Genomic DNA, 26186 nt, shown 5'->3' on the forward strand with positions numbered 1-26186 from the left:
TTCAGTAGTAGCGTCCCAAGCAGGAGGTGGAAAGCTTTCCAGTGGCGCCCCACCTCCTGCTTGGGGCGCTACTACTGAATTTACGGCGGAGGGGCACTAACTTTTTCGGGGGTGTTAATGGCGATGTTGGCACCCCAAAATGGGCACCACCCAATTTTTCCCCCATGATATAATCAATTCACTTTCTGAGCAATGAAGATACTTTAAAAAGATTTGTCATGTATAAAAACCTGAAGGAGCTAAGGGAATGATTGTGTGATTCACTTATCTACCCGATTCCTTGGATTGAGGTAATGAGTTACAGTGAAATCTTAATTACATGCAGCTAATGCAGTTATACCTTAGGTTTAAAAATAATCAGGAAGTGCTAAAAATGTACAGCCGGTCAGTCCATTATCTTAAGGAGAAAGATTAATGTTTGGGTGGGCTCCTTCATCAGACCTGTCACTTCTGTTTAGATTTATGAAGATTTAAGTAAGTGCTGTTATCAGGGTATGGTTGCTGAGTAGTTGTGGTACTAAACTGGCAAGTTGTGAAATTGAATTTGTGGGCTGGCACCAGAAAAATGACTTTAAAGTTTACTCATGTTCTTCACACATCCTTCAGGAAGGGGCTTGTCACATCTAACTGGTCTGGCAAACATGCAGCTGATAATCAGTGAGCTTATTGGTATTTTTTCTCCGCCAGTGAGTGTAAGGTTACTGCAGAAAGATCGTGTACCCATAGCAGTATATTAATTTTTTTAGTTGTTTATTCTGCTACCATCAGCCTTTAAGACTCATGCTCCAAGTTTCTATGCTGGACAGTAGGAAATATGAACCTGGCCTTGTATATATATTTTCTTTAAATGCTATGGGACTTCAGCCTGTTTGTGATTAAAGCAGAGGTATCAGCATGTCTGTTGTGCCAGCTACCAAGGTGTGAGAGCTAAGAACCCTCAAGCCTATGGTACAAGAAGATTATCAAACTGGACCACAGTAGATGAGCTTACGGGTTGGTGAGTGGGTGAAATGTTCCTAGTCACATCATCTGCGAGCGGACTCAGCTACCGTGCGGAAATTTGATGTCAAGTTGAGCTAAAGGCCATACGCTATCAGGAAGAACTGGCAAAGAGGTACGTTTTCTTACTTATGTCAAATGCTTCAGAGGCTGGAAGAAATTAGGTATGTTGAAAACTAATATTTTGATAAAAGGGTAAGTGAATTCTTTGAGGTTAGTGAAGTGGGAAATAAGATTGTTTGGATCAATGCAAATCTTGTGCTCTAATATCACATGTACTGCTAAAGTTGTCAGTACTTTGACAAATAATAGTGGAGAGAGTGGATTTTCTTCCTCATGTCCCTGGGTATTGTGAAAATGCCTGAGATTATTCAGTTATTGAGACGTGGACGTTGGGCTCTTCATGTAGCATTTTAAATAAAGTTAGAATCAATCCAAACTTAGTTGAAAAATAATTTGATTCACTCTTAAAAGGGCATCTAATATGAGTAAAATTGACTTTGTTTTTCTTTGTTAACAAAGTGAATATTGCATTAAATCTACAAATAATGAAACTAGCTTTCCAAAACAAAATATCTATGGTGCTTTAATGTAACTGATATTATGCTTTATAACCCAGTGTTGTACTGACACAGACTTATATGCAAAACAACCCCCAAAATCCTATTCTGTCAAGTGTTGCACAGATCTTGATATGTACAACCAGCGCTCAATAACATTTAACATCTAGCAGAAATGTTTTGCAGACCCAGTTTTTAAAAGTTGCTTTAACTCATTTAGCTGCTCAGTTCTGCCTGTGCCATGATATTTATGGTAGTTTGTTGATTGCTCACAAATAGGCATCCAGTTGACCCCATACTTCGGGCACACAATACTGTTTGGGTGTTCGGTACTGCTAAGATATAGAAAATCTTAGCTGGGTTCTTTTGGAAAGTAATAATGTACAGATTTTGAAATTTAAGTATTGACTATCTGTCCTGTTTCCATGTGAATTTGATATTTTATTAAATTCCAATGAGTGATCCTCAAACACTATATGCTGAGCTGTCTCTTAGATATCGCAGCAGTGTGAGTGCCCAGAGGGATTGTCAATCCTTCAGCTGTTGAATATTGTTTGTCTTCACAACTTTCAAAATATTTCCACGCTTCCCTTCATATGTCATCTATGAAAATTATATTTTAAATGACGATTTTTACAGCACTAAACATAAATCTTTGTCTCGCTCAGTTTTTAAAAATTTAACATTATTTTATTGTTGAAATTCTCTTCTCGTACTTCAACACTTTCATGCTATTCAAATGCCACCGATCATGCGTACTTGATAGAGATCTATGGAAAGCAAAATCTGATGGTTCTGCTTCTGGTTTTATGTTTTGATTGATACATGCTCTGCTGGAGCACCTGCAAAGGCCGAATCTTATCCATCTCTGTTTTCTACTATGTAAATTTGGGGGGTGGGGGGGGGGTTTGGTTTGTTTTCAGGGTCTCCACAAATTCACATAGAATCTTGTTGTTCAAGGCTGCCATGCTGGGCCTCTTCCCTTCTCTAGTTTTGCTAAAGTAAAATTTTTGTTTGGTGAACAAAAAAATAAAATAAACACCCTTTACACCCTTTTGATATTCATTTAATTTTTTGGGGGGAGGGGGTGGGGGGGCGCCATAATTTTTGAAGTTTACAGTCAGAATTCTACACAACTGCATTCATTTGTTTATTTGGATTATTATACTTTTACATAAATATTTTGAGTAAGTGTATGCAATTAATATTCTTGTCAAATACTATATTATCATGATGCTATTTTGAGTAGTTTTACATCAAACATTTTTGTCTTTATTAATAAGAAGACAATTTAGATATCAACCTCGATGCAGTGCTGGCACTATTGGCTCTGAGTTAGAAGGCCATGGGTTCAAGCCTCTTCTCCAGAAACATGAGCACATAATCTAGGCTGACACTTTAGTGCAGTACTGAGAGAGTGCTTCACCGTTAGAGAGGCCCTATATGCATATACAAAGGGCCTAAAGCCTGTTTCAGGTGTGCGCTCTGGACCCCGATGCATGAGCTTTTACCAATATGCCGATGGCACACTTCTGGTGCGGAATGTGCACGTGCATGCCGCCCATCATATTGGATGCTTAGGCATCCATTTTACCCTTGTAATACAGCCACGGTGCCATCAAAGTTTTAGGCCAAAATGTCTTGTATTTAGGCATCAGTCTTAATTCAGTAGTAACACTCTCGCTTTGGAGTTAGAAGGTCGTGGGTTTGTTCTGCACACCAGAATTTGAGCACATAATCCATACTGACACCTCAGCCTAGTACTGAGGGAATGTTGTACTGTCGGAGGTGCCGTCTTTCAGTTGCAACATTAAACCGAGGCCCCCTTTGCCCTCTCAGGTAGACATAAAAGGTCGCATGGCACTATTTGAATAAGAGCAGGGGAGTTCTCCTGCTGTCTTGGCCAACATATATCCCTCAACCAATATCACTAAAACAGATGATCAAGTTATTTAAAAAAAAAAATATTTTTTATGGGATGTGGGCGTCGCTGGCAAAGCCAGCATTTATTGCCCATCCCTAATTGCCCTTGAGAAGGTGGTGGTGAGCCGCCTTCTTGAACTGCTACAGTCCATGTGGTGAAGGTACTCCCACAGTGCTGTTAGGGAGGGAGTTCCAGAATTTTGACCTAGCGACGATGAAGGATCGACAATATACTTCTAAGTCAGGATGGTGTGTGACTTCGAGGGGAACTTGGAGGTGGTGGTGTTCCCATGCGCCTCCTGCCCTTGTCCTTCTAGGTGGAAGAGGTCGCGGGTTTAGGAGGTGCTGCCGAAGAAGCCTTGGCGAGTTGCTGCAGTGCATCTTGTAGATGGTACAGACTGCAGCCACGGTTCGCCAGTGGTGGAGGGAGTGAATGTTTAAGGTGGTGGATGGGGTGCCAACCAATTGGGCTCATTGCTGTTTGTGGGACCTTGCTGTGTGCAAATTAGATGCTGCATTTCTCTACATTACAAAAGTGACTGCACTTAAAAAGTACTTCTTTTGGCTATGAAGCGCTTTGGGACATCCTGAGGTTATGAAAGGTGCTATATAAATGCATATTTGTTTATTGTACATGACAGTGTGACCTATCCATATTTTTCAGAATATGGGATAATTTTAAAAGGAAATTTAACAGAAAAATAAAAGATGGCTTTATTTTCGGGGCTTGCAGAAATTCCTTTGGCCAGTTCTTGATTTAGTCTTACTGGGGGTTATTTTAACGTTGGGCAATTGCGTAAAGTGGGCAATAACGAACTAGCCACCCATTATACCCCACGCCTGATTTTCCTTTCCATTGACTTCAATATCGCCCATTTTATGACATCGCCGAATGGTAAAAAATACCCCCAGTCTTTTGACAGCTTCACCACATTTATTTTTCGGTCACTTTTTCCTTCTGTTTTTCTCTCTTCAATATCTTTCCAACACTCTATGGAACTAAACTTCATATAGTATTCCCTTTTCATTTGCTGTGATGAAATTATTGATATATATTTTATAATTTTTAGCAGCAGGTTGGTTTGTAAAATCAATCTGACATTTTTTACAGTTTTGAGTTTTGCATTAACGGTTTTGCATTCCAAGGTGTTTATTTTTCATGAACTAGTGAGCTTTTTAATTGATTTTTCTTGAAGGAAAGCTGTACTGTTGACCCCTCTGTAAAATGCCCTGCATGTTCCAATCTTTCTTGCAGTCCTTTGCTGCACTGTTTATTTGGGTGAAGATTTTGTCAATGATTTATTGATGTTGTGCCATTGTATTAATGTGTGTAATTCACAGGACTAGAAGTGAGAGAGAGCGAGAGAACTTTTCAGCTCAGGGTTGACATAGAGACATGATGGATATTGTAGAGTTAATTTGGTTACCTTTGGGGGTTTATTGAGTAATTTAGTGGAACTTTCCCTCAACAGATTTAATAGGTGTGGTAGAGTCTATGATGGGATAGATTGTACATGATCTGTTGAAAGAGCAGGCTTGATGGGCTGAATGCGCATTTCTTGTTCCACAATGATTTATGTTTTCATGAGACACTGCTTTCTTGAGAGGAAGGGTCGGAAGGAAATTGTATGAGAGGCAACAACTCTTTTAAGAAACGCTTGTTTGCTACATTAGTGACAACTCCAAGACATTCTCCACACTCTACATTGAGTGCGAGCATTTTCTGCAGTGAGATTTGGTTAGTCCAGATCTGAAACCAAAGCTCAGGTCCTCTTGTGTTCTGATGAAAGGCTATACCTGAATGTTAACCTATCGTGCTCTTTTAGATGCTGGTGGACTTGCTGTGCATTTCTAGCATTTTCCGTTTATATTTTGGATGTCCAGCACTTGCAACACTTTTACTCAGGTTTTCTTGTAATGATTTGCCTGTCAAATTATAAAACACAGACTGAGAATTCTTTCCCCAGTCCCCACACAAAGGGAAACAAATCAATTGGTTACAGAGCCTATTTTGGTACAAGAATGCTTGGTTTCTTTAAGATTGAAGTATTAATTTAAAAAAGCCAAATGTGACTTCTCTCTAACATTTTCATTATCTGGTATTTTAAAAACCCAGTGACATAAATGGAAAGTTTTTTTTCTGGGGAGGGTAGAAAGTTCAAATACCATAGCATGGAGCAGTAAGCCTTTTAAAGGCACAAATGCAGCATTTAGAACAAAACAGGAAACCAGCCTTTAATGTCACTTTTCCAGCGAGCCAGTTTTATGGTTGAAATTTAAAATAAATAGGGGGAAAAATTCGTTAGCAACCATTTTGGGTCATTAACATCGCCTGGGTGCTAAATTTAGCGCCCGGCGAAAAATAGCGCTGGCGATCACGAACTTCAGTTTTAGCGCCCCAAGAGAGAGGTGGAGCGCTAAATCAAATGCTCCGCTTCCTTCTTAGACCTCTAACCCCGTATGTTGGTGCGGTGCGTTCTGCAGCGCTACGCACTGGGTCACTTAGTGCTGCCGCATGGAAGGGCTCCTCCCCTCATGAAAGGGGAGGGCCCAAGCCCACAACTCTGCGGGGCCCTACCTGGACCACCGGGGAGCAGGGTGCTGTGCCAGCAGCATGGCACGCGAGGAGTGCCGGGCTGCCAGATCGCGGCATGGACCCTGCGCTCAAAGATGCAACAGGCCGTGACAAGTAAGTCGGCTGATTTTTCTTTCCCCCACCCGTCACCTCCCCTTTACTTAGTGCCCTGCGAGCCTCCTGCCGCTCTGTTCCCGCCCCCTGAATTGGTTGCTGTCATTGCCCGGCGCAGATTCAGGGGGCGAGGGCCAATTTTGCAGGCAGGGCGAAAACGGGGCGCTGCACACGGTGATGACCTCATCATCGCCTGCGCAGTGGAGTGGGGTGCTACAGGTTACTGCCGCTGCTAAATTCCCACAAATTTAGCAGGAGTCGTTAGCGGTGCTGTGCCCGGGCGATAATTCATTTGTGCCCCGTTAGCACCCCCCGGAGGCACTAACACACTGAATTTCTAGCTCCTCAGGCAGATGCCTCTGTAATGTGGTTCATTTAGGATTATGACTGCCTGTGAGAAAGCCACTTCAGAACTTGAAATGATTTGTTAAAGTTTAGTGGCTCATAATGAGCTAGTTGCTGAAATTCAAAGAGAAGAGCAGGAGGTACTTCAATTTTCATTTTCTTATGAATATCAAACGTGAAGAATCATCGCAAACAGAATCGATATACACTATTGTAGTGTATGTACCTTGAAGAAGGAACTATATTCTGCAGCCCCTGTATACTGCAGTACCAGTAGTGACCACCCCTGTATATAAGCCTGTGCAGTAACTTTGTATAGTAGTTCCAGTTTTGTCTCCATTCAGTAAACACCTGTTATAACCAACTTCTGCAGTCCGTGTCTCAATTACACACAGACATTACAACTATAGTCTGAGAGTTTTAGTTCAATGATTGGATCACTTTATTAATACTACCTAGCACTTTAGAGGGAAACTGTTTAGGGATTTAAAGCAGTGAATACTTTGGGACAAGCAATGAGCCGCATTCTGAATGCAAAGTGGCGCGAGTTGTACCGGCTTGAGTTATTCGTTGAATGCCCAGGATTTGGTACAGTTGAGACATTTCATGTTGGGATGTGATGATCCATTTAAAAAAAAAATACAAATAGTGGCACCCATTTGGAGCGGGAAAAATGAATCCTCTGTGCAGGCATGCCTCTTTACATTTCCTTAGTGCTTGGCAGCTGAGTGGCTGCTGTTTGGCTGGAGCCACAGTGGCAAAGACAGGTAAAAGAGCCTAGGGGTGAGCAGCTATTTAACTGGCTAGCAAATGATATGTGTGTGTGTCTGCAATATCTAGTGGTCTATAGGGAGCAAATGCTGCACGAGAGCCTCCAGAGATGTACATCTCATTGTTCTGGATTTGGATGGAGGAGGAATGGACAACTGGGATATTTGTCTCAGGCCTAACCCTCTAAAATTTAGATTGCACTGAATAAAATGGATCCAAAATACAATTGCCCATCTGATGTGAAGAGTTCTTTCCCTGTGTAAACAAGATCTAACTGTCTCAGTGCAATCATTGACACAGCTTGACATTCTGAACAGAGCTCGCACCGCTGGGGTCTGTAGAACTGTTTTGAAAGAAGAAATTTGCATTTATAAAACAACTTTCATGTCTTCAGGAAGCCCCAAAGCACTTCACAGCCCATGAACTGCTTTTTGAAATGTAGTTACTGTTGTAATGTAGGGAAATGTGGCAGCCAGTTTGTGCACAGCAAGGTTCCATAAACAAATATGTGATAAATGGTGAAGTGGCAATATTAGTTACATATTGTATTCTTTAAACCAATCTGTATGGTGTAGTTAGTTTTACTTTTATTCAGATACTTTGAGCCTCTCACTGAAGATTACTATTCAAGATCCAATACAGCATATTTTAACTTCCATTGTTCAAATCTGAAAGGACCAAGAATCTGATAAAACAGACAATTCAAGTTGTGCGTGTGAAAGTGATAATTTATTACTTGCAATAATAGGTTAAATTTTAGCAGGAGGGGTAGGAGAGCACACTCACATACTTTGAATAACTGACTTTAAATTTGGTATAACAACAGAAAATGCTGGGAACACTCAGCAGGCCAGGCAGCATCTGTGGAGAGAGAAACAGAGTTAATGTTTCAGGCCTGGGACCCTTCATCAGAATTGGAAAAAGCTGGAGATGTAACAGATTTTAAGCAGGTACAGAGGCAGGGATGGGGTGGGGTGGGGGGGAGGAGGGAAGGAAGGAATTGAAGGAATATTCTGTGCTAAGGTAAGAGGCAGAAAAGATAAAATGTTACAAATTTGGTATGTTTGCTAGATGCGAATTTGGCATACAAAAGATATGTTGTTCACTTTTGAAATTTTTGACAACATGGAAACTGAATTTAGGTAGATTGAATTGCAATAGACCTTTCAGACCTGTAGTGGAAATTTTAAACTATCACTGACAAATATTCCTGAGATTGGGGAACCTTAGCTGCTCATATAGCCAACTATGTACTGTTTTAAAAAAAAAACTAGGTGGTTTTAGCAATGCTTTTCTATAGACCACCCAAAGAGTGGTAAGAATGTGGAATGCACTACCACAAGGAGTAGTTGAGGCAAATAGCATAGATGCCTTTAAAGGGAAGCTAGATAAACATGTAAGGGAGAAAGGAATAGAAGGATATGCTGATAGGGTTAGATGAAGAAGGGTGGGAGGAGGCTCATGTGGAGCATAAATGCCAGCACAGACCAGTTGGGCCAAATGGCCTGTTTTTGTGTTATAGACCCAATGTAAGTTGATGTACAATATACAGGAAACTTTCTGGTATCCGGCACTGACGGGACTGAGCTGGTGCCGTACCATCAAAACTGCCGTAGAAACCAGCGCTAATGTTAAAACATACAGAGCTTTTGAGCTCCGTGTGAATCAACAAACCCTGTTGCTTAGCAACAGCTTCAAAACAGTCGGCCGCAGCTTAAAAGCGTCTCTGTAGCTAAGCAACAGCTTCAGCTGGACCTTGCAGAGCCTGACTGGAAAAAAAAAAGCAACGAGAAGTAAAAAAACTTATAGGAAACGGCTCCTGAATTTTGCCGGTAGATAGAGCTTTCCGGACATTTAACCTTAAACGAAAGTTTCCTGTAATATTTCACTCTAGAAGTTCTAAGGGGTTTTGTCAAAAGTTCTCACTCTTGTCCCAAATGGGTAGTAATTTAACAACTCTTGAAAATGAAAAGGATAATACATCTGTATGCAATGCTGAATACCTATGGAATTGGCAATTAATGTGAGATGTCTAGAAGTACTTTGCTTGTCAGAAAGTGTGTGTTCCTGGTATTTTTGTTTCAAATTGTTACGGTTGTATTTTTCTCTGCAATTTAATTAGGACATTTATTGAAAAGATACTTCATTAAAAAAAAATTGTGATTTTTTTTTTCAACAGGGGTGTCTCATTTTCACAGATTTCCCAAATTAGAACTGCTCAAGAAATTTGTTTGAGATATGAGGACTTTAGAGACAAGTCTTCCTCATTGCTGCTTACCTCTTCTGCGTTGCATGTGGTGTAGAGGAGTGAAATATTTCCTGAATATCGCGTAGATTTAATCTTCGATTTTTAAATGGTCTCAAATAGAAAGATAGATTTGACAGAATCTGCTGAAGCAACATAACTTAATCAATTCAATCTCAGTTTGTTTCCCCTCTAAATTTCCCTTCTTCTCCTGCAGGTTCTGACTGGTGCTGGGGTAAGGTCCCATGGGCACCAGTAATGCCCTGGTACCCCACCTAAATGGTCAAGCTTCACTAAGTGTGAGCCTAGGTAATGATTACCAGCAAGCTGTGTAACTGTTTGGGGGTGGGGGCTTCACAGTCAAGCCAGATCCTGTCCCCATTTTCCATGTGCAATTTCCAGTACAGTACGCTGGACAGTGTTCAGGAGCAGAAAGTCTAGCCTGGGGCATTGAGGTTTACTCTAGCACCCCTAACACCACCGTGGCTGAGATTAGCTAACTTGGCACAGGCTGGCGAGCGAACAGGGGATTTTCCTGGTTTAGTGGAAGAATATTTCTGTATGAGCACAGTTCCTTGTAAAATGATAATCCATGTGTTGTGCTTTTAAAATTGTAATTTTTAAAAGCATGCATCTATAATTGAGACTGCTAATGGTTACCTGACTTGTTTGGATATAAAGGTAAATTCACTGATCCCGCACTTCTAGTGTTGTAGCCCTATCTCTGCTCTGCATTCCTTTTGAGCACAGCCAACTATTGAGTGTATGGGATTGGTAACAGGGTGTTTCGATGATCACAAGCATGAAAGTTGGCATTGCATTTAAGGCCGAGGGCTTTCCTCGTGGCTCAGTAGGTTTAGCCAAGAAGTAGCTGAGCTATGCAGCGTAGCAAGATCCCAGGATTAATTAGTGGCCTGTGCTGAAGCTGCTTATCTAGGCCAATGTGGTGCCATAGTTGGCCTCAGTGCCCTGTTTGGGGACAGGAAAATTGGCCAGTGTTTTTGTTCCTAATTTCTATCCAATGATCCCTGCTGCAAGTGTGTATTTCAGGTGAGAGTAGATCAGACTCAGCTGTGATGGTCCAAATGGTCAAATAGCCTGCCAACAGTCACTGTCAAGGCTCATGCATTAATAATTGCCATTTGGGTGAAGACCTGGCGGACGCTTATTGCTGTGAGACATTAACCAGGTGAAGAACCAGGGCTGGATTTTGTCAATGGGGACGTGATGGAGGCGGGACTCCCACTTTTTGGGTTGTAGTCCCGCCTCCATCGATTTGTGGCCAACCCACGTGATTTTCCCTTGATTGACCTTGTTGAGCCCGCCCAGCGGGCTCAGCAGGCAAATTAAGGGACACCCGGTTACAGGTGACGTCAGGGATTGACATTTCATCTGTCAAGAGCTTTTGACAGATGAAATATCAGCGTTTGACAGCTCTGTGAAGCTGTCAAACACTGACAATCTGACTTCTAACTTGAGTCCTTCTCCACAGACTCAGTTAGAAATTTTTCCAGAACAGAAAGCAGAATGCTGCAACTTTTGACAGCTCGCGGCCATTCTGCTTTCTGTGCCCGTGAAATGAGGGGCTCCCGAGACCTGAAGGAAGGAAGCCTGCATTAGTAAGTAAAGGTAAGTAAAACTTATTTAAACACTTTACACATACCAAACACACTTACCTCTGCACTCATGCACCCATCACTCACCTGAACAACGGACATCTCGAACCCTCCAAGCCCTTCAGCCCGACGGTCCGCCTTGCTAACTTGGCGTAGTTTGAAGCTGTCGGGCAGCCCACACTTCAGGGCTAAAAATAGGGATTAGGCCAAAAACTGCCTGTTAACTAACCCCCGATTATCAAAATCCACGACAAGGCCTTGGACAACGTGAACCACTTTCCATACCTCGGGAACCTACTGTCAACAAGGGCAGACGTCGACGACGAAGTCCAACACCGCCTTCAGTGTGCCAGTGCAGCCTTCGGTTGCCTGAGGAAGAAGAGAGTGTTTGAAGACCAGGACCTCAAACCCGGCACTAAGCTCATGGTCTACAGGGCAGCAGTGATACCTGCCCTGCTGTATGCCTCAGAGACATGGACCATGTACAGCAGGCACCTCAAAGCACTGGAGAGGTACCGCCAATGCTGCCTCCGCAAGATCCTGCAAATCCATTGGCAGGATAGGCGCACCAACGTCCGTGTTCTTGCTCAGGCCAACATCCCCAGCATTGAGCGTGGTCAGAGCTTTGATCAGCTCCGATGGACGGGTCACATTGTCCGCATGCCCAATACGAGACTCCCAAAACAAGCGCTCTATTTGGAGCTCCGGCACGGCAAGGGAGCCCCAGGTGGGCAGAGGAAACGCTTCAAGGACACCCTCAAAGCCTCCTTGAAAAAGTGTAACATCCCCACCGACACCTGGGAATCCCTGGCCCAAGACCGCACAAAGTGGAGGAGAAGCATCCGGGAAGGCGCTGAACAACTCGAGTCTCTTCGCTGGGAGCAAGCAGAAGCCAAGCGCAGGCAGCGCAAGGAGCGCACGTCAACCCAAGCACCCCACCCACCCGCCCCTTCAACCACCATCTGCCGCGCCTGTGACAGAGACTGTAGGTCCCACATTGGACTAATCAGTCACCTGCGAGCTCATTTTTAATGTGGAAGCAAGTCATCTTCAGTTCCGAGGGACTGCCTAAGAAGAAGAAGGAAGAATTGGCACTAATCCCCTTCCCGCCTTGGGGAGGTGGCTCCCAGCACAGGTCGGGTACCCGCCTCCTGGGAAACGGGCATGGAGGCGGGTTGGGGGCGGGAAGGGTTCGTGCCCCCCGATTCTGCAATTTTCCCCCCACTCCCGCCTCCAAACCCGCCTCCACGGGGCTTGGCAATTTGAGCCCCTAGTCTTTAGAAGAGGGGAGAAAATTGGGGTAAAGAAAAATAAATTGCGATCACGTTGATGTTATGTATCACTTAAACAACACATGCTATGCTGCTGAGCTTCAGTCTGTCACAGACTGGAAGTGCAGTTAATGGGCATGTGTACTTTGCCTGACCATGACTCCATCTACCCAGCATGAAAGGCCACAACAACACTCACAGGCCTGAGTCTGGTTTAATTCAGCCCATGCACTGCATTCAGAATATATTTTTGATGATTTTTCACTTCTCAAGTTCACGTGTTGGTAAAAAGAATGTTGCCGATAGCAATCTGTGGTGTATTAACAGGAAGATGACCTTTTTGGCTAATTGAAACAACATGACCTGTCAAATGTTCATTAATGAATCAATTAGTTTCTGTCTTTTTGTTTCAGAAAGGATGGGCTGCGCTACTAGTAGCGAAAGCAGACGGCATAGCTTTACCCACAGTGACCAGGCTAATGGGACGCATTGTGGAGCCCTGCCACCAATTAGTTCGTTACCGCGGCACGTGAGTACAGCCGTAAGGATGCTTATGTTTTTCTTTTACTTAGACTTTTAAGGCGTGTTACTGAAGTGTTTAAAGTAATAACAGGAAATGCGCAATAGGTCAGTCAGCATCTGAAAAAGAAAGATAGATCAGCTATACAGTTGTGGCCTACTCCTGCTCCTATTTCTTATGTTCTTATGTGATGAAGAGTTACTCGCCCTAAAAGTTGACCTGTCATTTTCTCTTTCAGATGCTGTGCATTGTGCACTGTGCATTGCTGACATTTTCTGTTTTAGTTTCACATTCCGACATTCACAACCTTTTGTTTTGTTTTCAGGTCATTTAGTTTCCCATTTTTCATCCCTACTGCTCCAAGTTAGTCATGTATCCATGTCAGCCATGCGATGATAAAATTTGATAAGTGACAGCCTTGGTTCAGTGGTAGCACTCTTGCCTCTGAGTCAGAAAGTTCTGGATCCTAAGCTCCACTTAGGACTTCAGTACATAGACTAGGCTAACACTCCAGTGCAGTAATGACGGAGTGCTGCATTGTTGGAAGTGATGATTACATAGGATATACAGCACAGAAACAGGCTATTCAGCCCAACCAGTGTTTATGCTCCACTCGAGCCTCCTCCCGTCTTTCCTCATCTAACTCTGTCAGCATAACCCTCTATTCCCTTCTCCCTCATATGCTTATCTAGCCTCCCCTTAAATGCATCTATACTATTCGCTTCAACCACTCCCTGTGCTAGCGAGTTCCACATTCTCACCACTCTCTGGGTAAAGAAGTTTTTTCTGAATCCCCTATTCGATTTCTTGGTGACTATCTTATATTGATGGCTATATATTATATCTAGTTTTTCTCTTCCCCACAAGTGGAAACACTCTGGGCTCGATTTTAACTCGGGTGCGGGGAATTGTCAGGTTCCCCGAATTTGGTGTTTCCCACACGAATCTAAATGGGTCTGTGAGATTGATGCAATTTTCACTCAATTGGCCAATTGATTTCCAACGTGTGGGAAGCCTTGGCAATTGAGTATTTCCAGTCAGAAAGTCGCAGAATATGACGTCATCATTGCTGCTGCTTTTAGGGCCCACAGCAAGCCTTGCTTCTTCTGCAAGCTTCCAAACTTCACCATTGAGATGGCACAGGAGCCTGCAGGAGCAATGGCCAGCGGGAGGGCAAGAGCTGCCCTCAAATTTGATGAGGCTTCACTCCAGGCATTGCTGGATGGTGCTAGGGCCCACAGGGAGGTCCTGTTCTCTTATTCAGGGAGGAAGAGGCCTCCGAGTCAGACCAAGGCTGTGTGGCTACAGGTGGCTGGGGAAGTCAACTCCTTGGGGCTCACATGGCGCACCTGGATGCAGAAAAAGTAAGTACTATATGAAGTTTCCATCACCCTCAATCTGATCCCCATTGCCTTTCCTCACCAGCACTCAGCTTTAGCAATCTCTTCCTCCACATCCCACTAGACACTCGCATCCATGCACCCTTACCCATTCCCTCTCTATGCTCACATTCACATAACTATTCCACCATGCAGCCCTCACACTCACTCTCACTCTGATGCTTTGAACACAACTGACAACACACAGGGAGGGCCCTTGGTCTTGCAACCTCACTCCATCTTGTCTCCTTCTAAGTATCTATGCTATGCAATCTCTACACTCACTCCTCCATTCTCACTCAACCTCCACTTGTCTCCCTCATTGCAGGAAAAGAGAGCTCACAACAGGAGAGAGCAAGCCAGGACAGGAGGAGGGCCACCCTCATTAGCCCAGCTCACCCACTGGGAGGAAGGTGTCCTGGAGATTGTCGGGGCTGACATAGATGCGGAAGTTGGGGAAGGAGAGACAGGTACATCCCTGCAAGCTGGTGACAGAATAGTTTTCCATCTCTCTCATTGGCATTGCATGAGTCGCTGATAATGATTCTGAAGCTACATCATATGGACTTATGATCATCTGCAAAATGCAATGTGCATGTAACCTTGGCATCACATCTCTAACTTTTTCCTTGACTCCCCCACAGGACCATCGAGAGCCCCCGTCCCCACTGTGCAGGAGGAAGAGCCTGAGCAGCCAGACTCCTCAGAGGAATCTGCAACCTCAGAGGGCGCAGCATCAGGAGAAATAAGCGCACCCAGCACCAGCGCAGACACTCACACCTCGGTGGGACTTTCGGGACATAGAGTAGAGTTGTCACCTGGTGTATCACAGCTCATAAATGAGCATCAGCAGATTGTGGAGACAGGGACAGCAGTGGAGAGTCCTCGTCGGAGGGCGCAGGACTCTGCCAGCTTGGCTCAGCTGCATATCGACCCTCTGCCTCTGGGTCCATCCATAAGATCAGGGGTGATGGAACTCCATGCACAGATGCAGGAGTCTCTGGCAGGTTTTATCTCTAGGGTCGCTGTGAGTGTGGAGCGATTGGAGGAGTCCATAGCGAACATGAGCAGAGCCTTTGTGGAGTCATTGGCGCATGAACGCATCAACACGGAAAGGATGGCTACCTACGTGGAAATGATTGCTGTCTCCGTGGTAAGGCTGGCTATGGTAGAGGAGAGGAGGGCTACGGCCATGGAGGAGGTTAGTCACCAGGGTATGGAAAACATGGTGAGTGTTCAGAATAGAATGACATCTCTTGAGGAGCGATGGGCATCTATTGAACAGAGAAACCAGACCTTCATGGAAGTCCTTCTGAGTAGGACTGCCATTGCAGATATGGGTCCCCATGGCCCCCCTGATGTGCAGCAAGGTGCTCTCAAGCCACTTGCAGGCACTGAGGGGGACCTGACCCATGAGAGGGAGGTTGGTGGCAGACCTCAAGGAAGTGGAGGCTCCTCTCCAAGTGCTCACACTTCCATGCCACTGCAGAGCCCTCAGTCAGAGCCCCGCCGGAGTCCATACCCAACTGAGATAGACGTCTCAACTCCTGCACAGCTGCAGGAGCAGCAGACTGCTGGCGAGCCCTCACAGGCTCGCCATCCCAGAGGACGCCCGCCAAAGGTGTCGAGACAGGAGCAGCAGGAAAGTGAGCAAGGGGCATCCACATCTGCTGAAGCCACAGGGGTGTCTTGATTTGTATGTGGGTTCAATGATGACACATTCATGAAAGAGAATGTATTTTAATCTAAAGTATGTTCAACTCAGTTAACAGCATTACAGGAGACACCATCTTAGAGATCCATCTAAAACCGGAACTAAAACTAAACTCTACCTCTGTCACATGCCCTCTGCTGGTAAGGCATAAATAATCAAACAGGCAAATATGCTGGTAAGGCATCATAATCAAACAGGCAAATACCATCACTATTTGCTGATATCATTACATCTCCCTTTCATTAAAACAAAAGTATTTTACTTTTATCTAACTACATGTTTTCTTTGTATTACTCTGCATTTTAACTGTAACACTTAATGAACTTACATTATCATTATCATGATCAAGGTTTTTTAACCTTGTTTTGTGTGTTCACATGAAATATGTAAATACCTAGAATTGAAGAAAGAATAAGATAACATTACTTCCTTCTATAACAAGAGTCCTTAAACTTGCTCAATGAGTCTCTCAGGAGGCTTCACGCGTCTTGAGGATTTTCTGATTGATTGTCCTTGAATCTGAGTTGTTGCCTCAGATGATGATTTCTCAGCTGTGTGATCAGGTTGTTCAACAGTATCAGTCTTTTGACCTGCTGTGTGATCAGGTTGTTCAACAGTATCAGTCTTTTGACTTGCTGTGGCTGGTCCCATGAGAAGATCTTGACGATTTCTTCGCAGAACAGCACCCTCATCTGTCTGAATGGTGTATGATCTTGGTTGTACTTCACTCAGGACAGTTCCCTTCTGAGTCCATATGTTTGTTTTGTCTTTGAACCTTACTTGGTCACCAGTGTGGAGTTCAGGTAGGTTTTGTGTTCCTGTCATAGTAGTACTTTTGCTTTTCTTTCTGTTGTTCTTTGAACTTCCTCACTTTCTCCCCCTCTTTTGTTTTCAGGAGGTTCTCCGGGATGGGTAGGTTTGACCTTAGCAGACGTCCCATAAGGAGTTGGGCTGGTGACATACCACACTCGAGCAGCGTTGTGCGGTATACAAGCATGCTCTGGTAGAAGTCAGTTCCACTGTCTTTTGCCTTGTACATCAGTCTTTTCACTGTCTGGACCGATTTTTCCACTAGTCCATTGGACTGTGGAAAGTGAGGACTTGACGTTGTGTGGACAAAGTCCCACTCTTTGGCAAAGTGTCGGAAACTTGCATTGTAAAACTGGGGTCCGTTGTCTGTGAAGACCTCGCTTGCCACGCCATGTCTGGAGAATATGGCTTTCATACATGTTATCACAGCATCTGCAGTGGTGGTGTACAGTCTACAAACCTCTGGATACAGGGAGTAATAGTCTGTGACTACAAGATAGTCCTTCCCTTGACATACGAATAGGTCAGCGCCTACCTTCTGGTAAGGTCTGTCTGGCGCTGGGTGTGGCTTTAGTGGTTCTACCGGATTGCTTGCTCGATATTTCAGGCATATTGTGCAGTTTGACACCTCATTTGTCACATCTTGGTTGATTTGTGGCCAGTACATCACCTCTCGTGCTCTTTTCTTACACTTTTCGATTCCCAGATGTCCTCCATGGATCCTTTTTAGCATCTCTTTTCTCAGACTCTTTGGGATAACTATTTTACTTCCTTTGTAGATGATGTCTTCGACCACTGATAGTTCCACCCTGCAGTTCCAGTACTCTGCCATGTCAGGTGAGCAGTCTTGCTTCATGTTGGGCCATCCATCCAAGATGCTTTTCCTCAGTCGTCTCATTGTTTCATCTTTGTTTGTCTCAGTCTTTATGAGCTCCATTTTTGCATCTGCTATGGGCAGTGCACTTGTGATCATGTCCACGTAGGCGTTCACTTTTTCATCCATTTTGGTGTTTGCGGGCTCACTTGGGTCAACAGCTCTGGACAACGTGTCTGCTGTATACATCAGTTTACCCGGTGTGTACGCAACATTCAGTGTATAGCGTTGCAGCCTGATCATCATTCTTTGTATTCTAAGCGGACAGCTATTTAGTGGCTTTTGGAACAATGCAATCAAGGGCTTATGGTCAGTCTCTACACTGATTGCTTGTCCGGCCACAAACTGGTGAAATCTTTCACAGGCGTATGTGATGCTGAGCAGCTCCTTTTCTATTTGAGCATATCGCGTCTCCGCGTCTGTCATTGAGCGCGATGCATATGCAATAGGTTGCCAGTAGTCATATTTTTGCAGAAGAACGGCACCGAGCCCACTCTGTGATGCATCTGATGATATCTTGATGGGTCTCACTGGGTCATAAAACCTCAGAACTGGTTCCTCTGTTAGCAGTTTCTTTAGATCGCTCCATGACTTCTCATGCTCATGATTCCATTCCCAGTCTATGTTCTTTTCAGTTAGTCTTCTCAGTGGCGCCATCTTTTCTGAGAGGTTGGATATGAATTTACCCATGTAGTTGATCATTCCATTAAACCTCTGCACGTCCTTTTTGCATTGTGGCTTTGGCATATTCTCAATGGCGGACACCTTTCTGGGATCTGGTCTGATGCCCTCACTGCTAAGGATATCTCCCACGAATGTCAGTTCTGTCACCCCGAGCTGGCATTTCTCTCTATTCAGCTTCAGGTTTGTTTTCCTTGTTGCTTCCAGCACTTTTTTCAGTCTCTCGTCATGCTCAGTTCTCGTGGTTGCCCATACTATGATGTCATCCATTGATGTATCAACTCTCTCCAGGTGCTCATAGATCATATGGATAGTTTTGTGATACACTTCAGGAGCTGAGGCAATGCCAAATGGTAACCTTAGGAATCTGTATCTGCCAAATGGACTGTTGAATGTGCACAGTCTTGAACTTGCCTCGTCCAGTTTCATCTGCCAAAATCCTGATGATGCATCTAGCTTGCTGAAATACTTTGCATTTGCAAACTGTGACATGATTTCCTCACGTGTAGGAAGTTTGAAGTGGTCTCTCTTTATTGCTTTGTTTAGATCTCTTGGATCCAGGCAAATTCTGAGCTTTCCATTCTTTTTGTCCACAACGACGAGGGAACTCACCCACTCAGTTGGCTCATCTATCTTCTGAATCATGTTCAGGCTTTCCATCCTGTCCAAATCTGCCTTCAGTTGCTTTTGAAGAGCAAACGGAACTTTTCTGCATGGATGTATGACCGTTGGCATACTTTTATCTACTCTGATCGTGTGTTCTCCTGGAAGGCAGCCTAGACCCTTAAACAGGTCGTTGTACTCTTTTATGAGTTCATCATAGACTGTCTCTCCTTCGCTTTCCACAATGAGGACTCTCTTTACCAGGTTCAGTCTCTCACAGGCTATTAAACCTAGTATGGCTTGCACATCCTTTGGCACCACGATTAATGCTATCATGTGCTCTCTGTCCTTGTGTGTCACTTTGACAATGCATCTTCCTTTCACTGGTATATCAGTACCTGAGTATCCTGTCACTTTCACTTTTATTCCATGTATCTTTGGTCTGGGTCTAATTTTCTTAAAATCAGTCTCTGATATCACATTAACTTGTGCTCCAGTATTCAATTTAAATGGAATGTGTATGTCATTCACTTTTAGTGTCAACATCCAGTCTCTTTTTTCACACGTTTTGTTTTCAGACACGACATCCACATAGAACTCCTCTATCTCGCTTTCATCTAATGCATGGACCTTGCTTTGTTGCGCTTGGTTCTTACAGCAACGGGCATAATGGTTGTTTTTGTTGCAACTATTGCATGTTTTACCATATGCTGGACACTTTTTTGGTGGATGCTGTGTACCGCATTGACTACATAACTTTCGATTGCCCCTTTCATTTTTGTTCGCTGGCCACGCCTCTTTTTTCACATTGGCGCTCTTTTTGTTAAACGGTTTGTGTCCGTTCTTTCTCACTGCATCCACGTTGCAGCTATTGTCACTGAACAGCTCCTTTGCCTGCAACTTCACAGTCTCTGTAGCCCTACACAGTGCTATGGCTTTTCCCAGGTCTAGATTTTGCTCTCTTAGCAGTCTTTCCCTTAGACCATTATCTGGAATACCACACACCAGTCTGTCTTTTATCAGCGAGTCTGTCAGTCCCCCAAATTCACATGTTTTGCTTCAGTTTCTCAGTTCAGTCACATACTGATCAATAGTCTCTCCCATTTTCTGTACACATGTGAAAAATCTGTGCCTCTCAAACGTCACGTTACGTTTAGGTATGCAGTAGGCCTCAAACTGTTCCATTATTTTATCCAACTTCATTTTGTCTCCATCAGCAGCGAATGTGAAGTTATTATACACCTCCAGCGCTTCATCACCCACGACATGTAAGAACACTGACGCTTTCATTTTATCACTTTTCTCGTCAGCTCCGATTGCTGATAAATACAACTCCAAATGTTGTTTGAATCTCCTCCAATTTTCAGCCACATTACCTGTCAACTGAAGCTTCGCCGGTGGGTGTAATCCTTCCATTTTTCACTTCGTTAGCTATTCTCCAATGGTAAGTAACGATGTTCTCTTTTGGCTTGCTAATATGTGGAGAGCTGATTTAACTTCAGATTTTTCCTCTTCATCTCTTTCAATCACTTCTGACACCATGTCTTGATTTGTATGTGGGTTCAATGACGACACATTCATGAAAGAGAATGTATTTTAATCTAAAGTATGTTCAACTCAGTTAACAGCATTACAGGAGACACCATCTTAGAGATCCATCTAAAACCGAAACTAAAACTAAACTCTGCCTCTGTCACATGCCCTCTGCTGGTAAGGCATAAATAATCAAACAGGCAAATATGCTGGTAAGGCATCATAATCAAACAGGCAAATACCATCACTATTTGCTGATATCATTACAAGGGGAACCACTACGTAGGAGCACGCGTAAGAGGAAAATAAAGCACAAATAGTCACAAGGGTAGTCACTTGGGTGAAATGTTGTGTATTTTGTAAAAATGCCATCAGTTTTTGTTTTGCATAAAAATTCTGATGGCAACTTCTGCAGTTGTGGCGTGTGTCATTTCGCGAATGGGGCTGGAGGTCCTCTAATGCCAAGAAGGGAAGGAAAAAAAGGCCTCCCATGCTTCTGGTAGATGCCTCAGTTGAGGAAGCGCTGAGTGAGGCTGGCGAGAGGGGTTTTGCAGGAGGTCACACTGGAGAAGTGTGTGAGGCTCCAACCTTCCACAGGTGTGGTTAAGCATGGTAAAAGTTGCCCCAGGCCTGAAACAACAAAGTCCTGCCACCTGCAAATGATGGCTGATCAAATCTCCTCTTTAATGGTTGACCTGCAGCTGATAGTCAGCAAGCCAATAGTGCTCACGCCAGGTTTCACAGGCATGATCCCCACCAGGCGTGTTTTACGTGGGAAAAGGGTTAAACAGGCAAGGGCCTGTTAAAATGGGATTATAAAGGCCAATGAGTGCTGTTTAAGGGCCCTAAAGACCACAGGCGGGACTGATTCGGGACCATCAGACACACCTGGGTTAAAATGGCTAGGTGTCGGGAACCAGGCGGGGGGGTCCTGACCCCCAGGTTTTGCGATTTTAACCCCCCACATGCCTCAAAGCCCGCCTGACGGCTGAGTTAAAATCAAGCCCTCTCTCTGTATCTACTCTATCAAAACCTTTCGTAATTTTAAAGACCTCTATTAGGTCATCCCTCAGCCTTTTTTTCAAGAGAAAAGAGACCCAGCCTGTTCATCCTTTCCTGATAGGTATACCCAAATGCTGCCTTTTGGATGAAATGTTAAACTGATGGTGGACCCATGCTCCTTTATCAAAGAAAATGCAGGGAGTTCTCCTAATGTCCTGACCAACAGTCACCTACTCAACCAAAACCAGATTAACTAGGCAACATTCATTCCTCAATCAACATCACCTAAAACAGATTAACTGTCATTCATTTTATTGCTGTTTATATGACTTTGCTGTGCACAAATTGGAACTTTGCTGTGCACAAATTTGCCAACAAAACAACAGAACACTTCAAAATTAGTTGTGAACAACATTCTGAGGATATGTAAGGTACTACTGTATATAAATGCAAATTCTTTCTTGCTGTTATGCACCCTTTTATTTGACCTGATAAGCCTATTTGAGTAATGTGGAAAAGGATTCCTCACCCTTCTTATTCTCAATTAAGGCACAAGTAAGGAGTGTGATGGAATACTTTCCACTTGCCTGGATGAGTGCAGCTCCAACAATACTCAAGAAACTCAACACCATTCAAGACAAAGCAGCCCGCTTGACTGGCACCCCATCTATCACCTTAAACATGCACTCCCTCCACCACCGGCGTACCGTGGCTACAGTGTGTATCATCTACAAGATGCACTGCAGCAACTCACCAAGGCTTCTTCGGCAGCACCTCCCAAACCCGCAGCCTCTTCCACCTAGAAGGACAAGGGCAGCAGACGCATGGGAACACCACCACCTCCAAGTTCCCTCCAAGTCACACACTATCCTGACTTAGAAGTATATCGCCGATCCTTCATCATCGCTGGGTTAAAATCCTGGAACTCCCTACCTAACAGCACTGTGGGAGTACCTTCACCACACAGACTGCAGCGGTTCAAGAAGGCGGCTCACCACCACCTTCTCAAGGGCAATTAGGGATGGGCAATAAATGCTGGCCTTGCCAGCGACGGCCACATCCCATAAACGAATAAAAAAAATTACAAATATAAACCTCATAGAAAAAACCTCATAGCTTTTGAGACAACAACAATTTAGCAAGTACTTTATTGATATTTGGAATGTTGTTGTCTCTGCTGAGCTGCAAATATGTTAACTCCCCAGCAAGCTATTATTTTAAGGTGTCAGTCTTGGCTCCGTGGTAGCATTCTCACCTCTGAGTCTGAGGTTTGTGGGTTCAAGCCCCACTCCAGCGACTTGAGCAGATAATCCAGGCTGACACCTCAGTGCAGTATGGAGGCCTAATCTGTCCTCTCAGGTAAAAGATCCCATGGAACTATTTGAAAAATAGCAGGGGAGTTCTCTCCAGTGTCCTGGCTAATAGCTAGCACTCAACCAACATCACTAAAACAAATTATCTGGTCATCATCTCATTGCTGTTTGTGAGACTTTGCTGTGCAAAAGTTGGCTGCCATATTTCCTGCATTACAACAGTGACTACACTTCAAACCGTGGTTGACACGGCCCTCGATCGTGTCCGTTCTATCTCCCGCACTTCTGCCCTCACCCCTGCCCCTCCCTCCCGGAACAACGATAGGGTTCCCCTTGTCCTCACCTTTCACCCCACCAGCCTCCACATTCAACGGATCATCCTCCGCCATTTCTGCTACCTCCAAAGTAATCCCACCACCAAACGCATCTTCCCCTCCCCTCCCCTTTCAGCATTCCGTAGGGACTGCTCCCTCCGAGACACCCTAGTCCACTCCTCTATCACCCCAAACAGCCCTTCCCCTTCGCCTGGCACCTTTCCGTGCAAGCGCAGGAGATGTAACACCTGCCCCTATACCTCCCCCCTTCCCACTGTCCAGGGCTCCAAACACCCCTTGCAGGTGAAACAGCGATTTACTTGTACTACTTGCAATCTAGTATACTGTATTCGCTGCTCACGATGCAGTCTCCTCTACATTGGGGAGACCAAACGCAGATTGGGTGATCGCTTTGCGGAACACCTCCGTTCAGTCTGTAAATTGACCCCGAGCTTCCGGTCGCCTGTCATTTTAATTCACCGCTCCATTCCCACTCGGACCTCACCGTCCTTGGCCTCTTGTATTGTTCCACGGAAGCTCAACGTAAACTCGAGGAACAGCACCTCATCTTCCGATTAGGCACTTTGCAGCCTTCCGGACTAACTATCGAGTTCAACAATTTCAGATCATAACCTCGGCCCCTATTACTTTTTTACTTATAATTTTTTCCACCCCTTTGTTTTGGGTCTTCCTTTCCCCCCCCCACTTTCCTTTTGTTTCTCTCTCCCACCTGGCAGCTGTCTCCTATCCTGCCAGTACACTTCACACCTAATCTCAGCTGTCTTTTGTCTCCACTGGCCTATTACCATCTCGTCTGGTTTCGAATACCTTTTATTGTCTCTTTTACTTCTTTTGTTCGATCGCAGCCCTACCTTCGATCTATTTTCTTTTCTTTCCAGTTTTGAAGAAGGGTTTCGACCCGAAACTTCAACTCAAATTTCTCTCCACGGATGTTGCCTGACCTGAGTTTTTCCAGCAATTTCTGTTGTTATTTCAAATATACTTTATTAGCTGTAAAGCACTTTGGGACATCCTGAGGTTGTGAAGGGCACTTTATAAATGCAAGTTTTTTATCTTTCTTAGAACTAAATTTTTTTTTGCGCATCCATGTTTCAGCAACTACGATATCTTCCTCTAGATTATTCAGGGTTGCTATTAATATTTAAAATACCAATCTTGGTACTTCAGCTTCTCAAAGGGAGTGGTCGTGTTCATCTGTGTTCTCTTAGCTATGAAACCATTTTACCAAGGAACTACCTCCCATGAATCAAATTACTTCTTTTGCAGGTTCGCTTTAATGATCAGGCTGCATCATTTGGACACTCTCGGGGTAAGATTGTTTTTTTCTTCTTTGTGTACTGAGTGCCACATATGTGATTCTCTCTGTGTTTCATGGTTGTGAAATGTTACCTTGACAAATAAGCACTGCCAAAAAGTCTATGCTTTATGTTGGTGGTCAGTGCATTTCCACATAAGTTTAGACTTTTGTATACACATTCCACTTGTGTGGTCCCCTGGTGTTGAAATCAAGACTTATTATACAGTTTCCTATTCTTATTAATTTTTTCTTTGGACTTCTAACCTATAAACTCATTTTCACCTCAGGCTTCCCTTCCTTCTACCATCTATAGCCTGTCAAAACCTAAACATTTGGCACCATCCAACAATCCAACATTTAGCATTAATCAACACTTCTTGAATTATCCCACCTTCTCTCTTATCCTTTTCAAATTTGGTGTTGTAGTACAGCATGAAACTTGGGGATGAAGACTGTGTATGATGGCATATTTCTCATATTGGTAATACTATATGCTACACACTCTTCATCCTCATTTTCTTTAAATCAAGACTCATCCCACTATCTTGTACTCAAACTCATTCTTTCCTGGTACCTTAAATCTGTTGAACTTCTTACCTCCTTCAGTCTTCCCTTTCTCATACAATATACATCATTTTAAAACCCAAGCTTGGCATCACCTAATTGCTCCTTCTTGACTTATCCAATTTTCTTTCCTATTCTTTTCAACCTGGGTGTGTCTTGCACATTTGGCCTTTCACCTAGGTTTCTTAATTTAACAAAAAACTCTCCTTCCCTTTTGAATCCAAACTATTCAACACTTCAGGCATAAGGGGACTAAAGACTTGTGGGCTCACATCCCAGTGTAGGTGTTGAGATGTGCTTGCTGATGAGCTCTAGTGCTGATCAGGTGATCAGGAAGGCCAATGGAATCTCGGCTTTTATTGCAAGGGGGATGGAGTATAAAAGCAGGGAAGTCTTGCTTCAGTTATACAGGGTACTGGTGAGGCCACACCTGGAATACTGCGTACAGTTTTGGTTTCCATATTTAAGAAAAGATATACTTGCTCTCGAGGCAGTTCAGAGAAGGTTCACTCGGTTGATTCCGGAGATGAGGGGGTTGACTTATGAGGAAAGGTTGAGTAGGTTGGGCCTCTACTCATTGGAATTCAGAAGAATGAGAGGCGATCTTATCGAAACATATAAGATTGTGAGGGGGCTTGATCGGGTGGATGCGGTGAGGATGTTTCCATTGATGGGTGAGACTAGAACTAGGGGGCATAATCTTAGAATAAGGGGCTGCCGTTTCAAAACTGAGATGAGGAGAAACTTCTTCACTCAGAGGGTAGTAAATCTATGGAATTTGCTACCTCAGAGAGCTGTGGAAGCTGCGACATTAAATAAATTTAAAACGGAGATAGACAGTTTCCTAGCTGATAAGGGAATTAGGGGTTACGGGGAGCGGGCAGGGAAGTGGACGTGAGTCTAAGTTCGGATCAGCCATGATCCCATTGAATGGCGGAGCAGGCCCGAGGGGCCTAATGGCCTACTCCTGCTCCTACTTCTTATGTTCTTATGATCCTGTCAGCGGTCATGGGCTCAGCAGGAGATCACTCCATTTGTATGGCTGTGGCAGGAACCCAAGCCACTAGGGCGCATTACAGGCACCCGCCTTCCCTCAAAGCTCCAAAGTGCAGCAGAAGTGTGCCGATCCTGGGACATGGGAC

General features: G+C 44.1%; 1 protein-coding gene across 1 annotated transcript in view; it reads left to right on the plus strand.

Annotated features, from left to right (window-relative positions):
* The window catches only part of blk (BLK proto-oncogene, Src family tyrosine kinase), a 145003-nt gene that overhangs the window by 13765 nt on the left and 105052 nt on the right, over positions 1-26186 (plus strand). The window contains exons 2-3 of the mRNA XM_085997027.1: positions 12833-12948; positions 24450-24492. Coding sequence (XP_085853153.1) covers positions 12833-12948; positions 24450-24492 — 159 coding nt within the window. The remainder of the gene's footprint in view (positions 1-12832; positions 12949-24449; positions 24493-26186) is intronic.

The sequence above is a fragment of the Somniosus microcephalus genome, chromosome 9 (genome assembly GCF_052327205.1).
Source record: "Somniosus microcephalus isolate GS21.2 chromosome 9, FLI_Smic_1.0, whole genome shotgun sequence".
Lineage (NCBI taxonomy): Eukaryota > Metazoa > Chordata > Chondrichthyes > Squaliformes > Somniosidae > Somniosus > Somniosus microcephalus.